The sequence below is a fragment of the Sinocyclocheilus anshuiensis genome, unplaced genomic scaffold (genome assembly GCF_001515605.1).
Source record: "Sinocyclocheilus anshuiensis isolate Anshui unplaced genomic scaffold, SAMN03320099.WGS_v1.1 scaffold618, whole genome shotgun sequence".
Taxonomy (NCBI): Eukaryota; Metazoa; Chordata; class Actinopteri; order Cypriniformes; family Cyprinidae; genus Sinocyclocheilus; species Sinocyclocheilus anshuiensis.
In genome coordinates this window covers 172278-177978 of record NW_015547657.1, presented here as the reverse complement: position 1 = coordinate 177978, position 5701 = coordinate 172278, and the positions used below count along the sequence as shown (strand labels likewise).

General features: G+C 43.8%; 1 protein-coding gene across 1 annotated transcript in view; it reads left to right on the top strand.

Moving 5' to 3' along the window:
* The window catches only part of LOC107702180 (extracellular calcium-sensing receptor-like), a gene marked incomplete at its 3' end in the record, with an annotated part of 20631 nt that extends 15447 nt beyond the window's left edge, over positions 1-5184 (top strand). The window contains exon 7 of the mRNA XM_016504423.1: positions 5175-5184. Within this exon, the coding sequence (XP_016359909.1) occupies positions 5175-5184 (10 nt within the window). The remainder of the gene's footprint in view (positions 1-5174) is intronic.
* Positions 5185-5701: the final 517 nt, after the last annotated feature.

The following is a 5701-nucleotide window of genomic DNA, read 5'->3' as shown; positions in this document are numbered from 1 at the left end:
AACACACACAAACACACATTTTTATCAAATAATACGTCATTAATAGCGGTTCACTTCCGTGATTTGGTACGATTGCATTCACATCAGCAGTGAACCATACCCCAGACCACCCTTTTTAAGCGGACTCTGGTACAGTTCGCGGGTGCTCACCCGAGTTCGGAAGACAGCGTTCACATCATCCAAACGTACCGAACTCTGACGTCAATCGAAACCGGGTGCGCACCAAAAGTGCTAGTGTGAAAGCACCCTTACTTTCAACGCCCTAACTGGGCACAGTAGATTGGGACCCTGCTCGCCTTCTGTAACAGGGAGCGCCAAAAGGGTAATCACCTGGGGGCTCATGTATAAAACTTTACGTAGATTTCATCCTAAATGTGTGCGTACGCACAAAAGCTACATTTTGCATACGTACAAAAGTTTTCAGATTTATAAAGCCATGTGTACGCCAGAACCTGCGCAAAATTCCCTTTGTAATACCCAGTCAGCGAAAGATGAGTAATAAAATGAGTAATGCGTACATGAATCTCCACCCCATCTCCTCCCCGAAATAGCCATTTATGGAGCTTACAACGCCTAGTTTTAATATGCATAACGTCATCTGCATATCATTTCCATGCATATTTCACTGCAATTTGCCCTAAAAGGTAAACATATATTTTAGAATGTTTATAGCCTATATTTGTATATTATTAATAATATAATTATTTTTTTGCAGTGTAAATAGCTGTCTGACTCACTTTAATAACAAAACATTTTGAAAATAAAGCGCGCCTATCTTAGTATCTTTTAAATATGGTGTTTGTCACAATATTGAGAAGAGCACGAAAGGGGTTATCATTAGGCTACTGTCTGTGCGCGACACCTGTGAACAAGGTTCTACTGTCATCGGACCTGTTTAAACCAGCCAATGGACTGTTTGATCAACGAGTGCATCCTTATGTCTGTCATTACCGTCTATGTTCCAAAGCCATCAGACGAAGTAAAGTTCACATCAATGATCATTATTATTCACGCAAAAGTATTTTCTCAGTACATGAGTTTTGCTATTTAGAACACAATTTAAAGCGGAATTGTCATGTGCCAAGCAATCCTCGCTGTGGAGGAACACTCAATCTAACTCTGCACTGGACCCTCTCTTCGTCGATGACTCTAACCACCCCGTTACATGTTTTTGGTTCCAAAAACACTTGAAAATGATCCTCGCTCAATCAGACTTACCCGTAAAAAAAAAAATTCCAGCTACTACTACTATCGGGGCAGCAACTACAGCAGCTCAAAAAAAAACACATTTAAATCACCTTCTATACTCGGGTAATTGGAGGCTCTCCTTTGCAATGCAGTAAGTCACAGCTCCTTTTGGTCGCAGTAAGAGCCCTCCAGCCGTCGATTCGAATCTCATTGCTTATTCAGCATCAGACGGGACTCTCCCTTCCGGTGCAGCAGGGCCCTTCGGTCGCAGTGTGAGTCTTCTGTCTGTCATTCTGAGTTACGCTGCATACTCTGCGGCGGATGGTGCTCTCCCTCCCGGTGCAGCAGAGCCGCAGGCTCCCTTCAGTCACAGTGAGGGCCCTCCATCGAGGCAGCAAACTACGCCTCGTATTCAGCTGAAAAGGGGGACTCTCCCTTCTGGTGCAGCAGAGCCGCAGCTCCCTTCGGAAGCAGCGAGAGTCTCTCCATCAGTCCCCTTGCTTATTCAGCATCGCACGGGGCTCCCCCTTCCGATGCAGCAGATCCACGGCTCCCTTCAGTCGCAGGGTGATCCCACTGTCTGTCATTTTGAGTTACGCTGTGCACTCTGCGGTAGACGGGGATCTCCCTCCCGGTGCAGACGATCCGCTGGCTCCCATCGGTTGCAGTGGGAGCCCTCCATCCGACGTATCAAACTGCGCCTCGTAGTCAGCCGCAAGGGGGACTCTCCCTTCTGGTGCAGCAGAGCCGCAGCTCCTTTCGGAAGCAGCGAGAGTCTCTCCATCAGTCCCCTTGCTTATTCAGCATCGGACGGGGCTCCCCCTTCCGGTGCAGCAGATCCACGGCTCCCTTCGGTCGCAGGGTGAACCCTCCGTCTGTCATTTTGAGTTACGCTGCATACGCGGCGGCAGACGGGGATCTCCCTCGCTGTTGCAGCAAAGCCGCTGGCTCCCTTCGGTCGCAGTGGGAGCCCTCCATCCGACGCATCAAACCACGCATTGTATTCAGCTGCAAGAGGGACTCATTTGATAACTTCAATCGTGCTCCTCTTCTAGCAGCATGTAGGCCTCGCCAGTCCGACACTGCAAGCCGCAGCTCCCGTCGAGCACTGCACGGGCTCTGCCGGTCACCCTGCCCCCTTTTTCTTCACAAATTTTAACCCATATCTCTTCACAGAACGCATATTTTGGGGGGCAACAAAAACTTAAAAAAAATTTGCTCTCTAGCTGCTCTCCCATGCCTTTAAGCTTCTTTTGGGGAGTTATCTGGGTTCGGGCTATATTCCGGGCTCGGAACCCACCCACAGGACAGCACGCCAAAATATGCTTACTATTTGCTATCAGATTAGATGTAAGGGTGAACACGTGAAATGTAACGTATGTTTCATTCATACTGGAAGCCGGAGGGCGACCTCACACAAAAACTGTACATACGCATCACAGAAGTAATAGAACTCATGATGTTTCAGGAAATCCTTTAATATGGGTAAAGGCATCCAGCTATTGCTGTGAATGAATAAAAATAAGATTTGCCAACAATAACATTTTAACTGATCAAACGTGAAGACGATAAACACACGACGTGACAATATATGGTTTATCTGTGTTCTTCAATCTATCTTTGGTATTTTCATAATGGCAAAGTGTATTTATAATCCAATGCTAATCAAGGTTTCGCAAGAGTGTGTGAGCTCATCGGCGTGATGAAATGTCTGTTTCATTCATACTGGAAGCCAGAGGGCGCCCTCGCACAAAAACTGTACATACGCATCACAGAAGTAATAGAACTCATGATGTTTCAGGAAATCCTTTAAAGGGGTCATATGATGCGATTTCAATTTTTCCTTTCTCTTTGGAGTGTTACATGGTCTTGGTGCATAAAGAAGATCTGTAAAGTTCCAAAGACTAAAGTCTCAAATCCAAAGAGATATTCTTTATAAAACCTTAAACCGCATAAACACATTTCATTAAACCAAAGACACAAAATAATGTTCTTTTTAGCAGCATCATATGACCCCTTTAATATGGGTAAAGGCATCCAGCTATTGCTGTGAATGAATAAAAAGATGGAAACATTTTAACTGATCAAACATGAAGACGATAAACACACGACGTGAAAATATATGGTTTATCTGTGTTCTTTAATCTATCTCTGGCATTTTCATAATGACAAAGTGTATTTATAATCCAATGCTAATTGAGGTTTCGCAAGAGTGTGTGAGCTCATCGGCGTGATGACAGCTCCATCCATTGTAATGCGAGCGCTTTTTGCTTGATTTAACACAAAAAATCTCATGTGTGAACTAATAAGCCAGTTGTTGAGATAGTTGAGTATCCAGATGCCCTCTTCCTGAAATGGGTCAAGGGCACCCTCCACAACCTTGGTGAAAACGTGAAGAGACAGCGACAGCCAGAAGGGGGCTGAACACATGAAAGGATGCGTTTCTGCATTAACCCTTAAATGCACACCTCAGGTCTTTAGTGACCCGGGACGCCATTCACTACCCTCTCCCTCCTTAATTTGTTTAAGTTAGACATGAACTTTCTAAGTATTCCTCAATCTATTCATTATAAACTATATAACAAGAAAATGTTCTCAATAAAACTATGGCACAATGTTTCAAGATAACAAAGAAAGAACATTCTCTCAGCCACATTAGGTAGTGATGGTATTGGGCAGGTGATGAGCGGTGCCTAGTTTCCTCCAAACATGACGCTTGCCAAAGAGTTCAATCTTTGTTTCATCAGACCACAGAATTTTGTTTCTCATGGTCTAAGAGTCCTTCAGGTGCCTTTTAGCAAACTCCAGGCAGGCTGTCATGTGCCTTTCACTGAGGAGTGGCTTCCATCTGGCCGCTCTACCATACAGGCCTGATTGGTGGAGTGCTGCAGAGATGGCTATTCTTCTGGAAGGTTGTCATCTCTCCAAAGAGAAACGCTGGAGCTCTGTCAGAGTGACCATCAGGTTCTTGGTCACCTCCCTGACTAAGGCCCTTCTCCCCCGATCTTTCAGTTTAGCCGGGCGGCCCGCTCTAGCAATCCTGTCTCGGAGGTCTACAGACAACTCCTTGGACTTCATGGCTTGGTTTGTGCTCTGACATGCACTGTTAACCGTGGGAGCATATATAGACAGGTGTGTGCTAGGGGTGTAACGGTATGCGTATCGTGTACCGATCGGTTCACGGGCAAATTCCAAATGGAAGTGATCATTCCTACTTTGGACTTTGGAGTGAGCAGGGCACGTGCGTGCCATTATGTAGTCCTTTTGAATGCACTTGGCAAAGGGAGCGTTGTAATTTCCTCATTATCTTCAGCGGGGATGTTCCCGTGACAACGCAGCACGGTGTTCGTCAGCAGATTTTCTGCGCCATTGACTTTAGACCAGGCTTTTGTTGGTCAATGGCGCAGTCTATTGCAGTTGCCTCAAAATAGCAACGTGGCGCAGGACGTGAAAATGACAACTGCGTCAGGCTGAAACTAGCAAAAAACACTTGCGTCACACCTGGCGCCGCATTGCGCCGGGTGCATGATAGGGCCCATAAAGTCGAGATAAATTTTTATTGTAACTATGGACTACGTTCACGAGAGGGATGTAGAAGTTTTCACCATTAAGCTTACACTGGTGATGTACCGAGAAAAGTGTTTTAAAGCTTGTTCTTTAGTAGAACATCACAGTTATATATGAAATGAGAACAGTAGGGCATGTAGATAGGGAATACGTGTTTTTTTTATAAAAAAATATAATTATATTTTCACAATTTTTTTTTTCAAACATTTTTTCAGACAATTACTGTAGTTATTCTGTTCTGAACATCAAATCCTTTGTTTATCCATCAAATGTATATTAACTAGTTGGTTGAATAAAAATATTTGGATTTTATATTTAAAAAATACCTCAAGTTAGCATCAGGTAGCTAGTTAGCTAGACAGTTAGTATCAGCTAACAAAATGTTTATAATTATTGCTCATATTATTTTTAATTTTAAGCAAAAAAAAAAAACAGTCTGTACTCTGATTTTGCTGTAAATGTTTAAAACAAATTGCTTTGTCAGACTGAGGGGCATTTTATCCCACCCATGGGGGCGTTCTGGTACAATTCTTGGTATAAATTTAATTTTTGTTAAAAATCTAATAACATGAAAACTCTGGACTTTTTTCATACTTTGTTTATAATTTATGTAATTGTCAATAAAACTATGATAACTTTTCTGAACACATTTAACTTTTGTTTCACTGAAAAAAATCACAGTCCTTAAGGGGGCGGGGTTACTGCCCTGCATCATGCTGGTCACAAAACAACTATATGAAATGTAGTTCCCTTTCAGTCGGTCACTCCCGACGTCACGTCGGCTGACCGACGAAATTGGGATCTCGCTTAGAGAGACCAATCCACTTCGAGTGTAAACTAAACGAGCCAATGCACATTGGCATGCGATTATTGCATCCAGCTGCTGCTGATCACAGCGTGAGTATAAGTAGGCAGCAGATGCAACGCATATTCAGCTTTTCGCTTC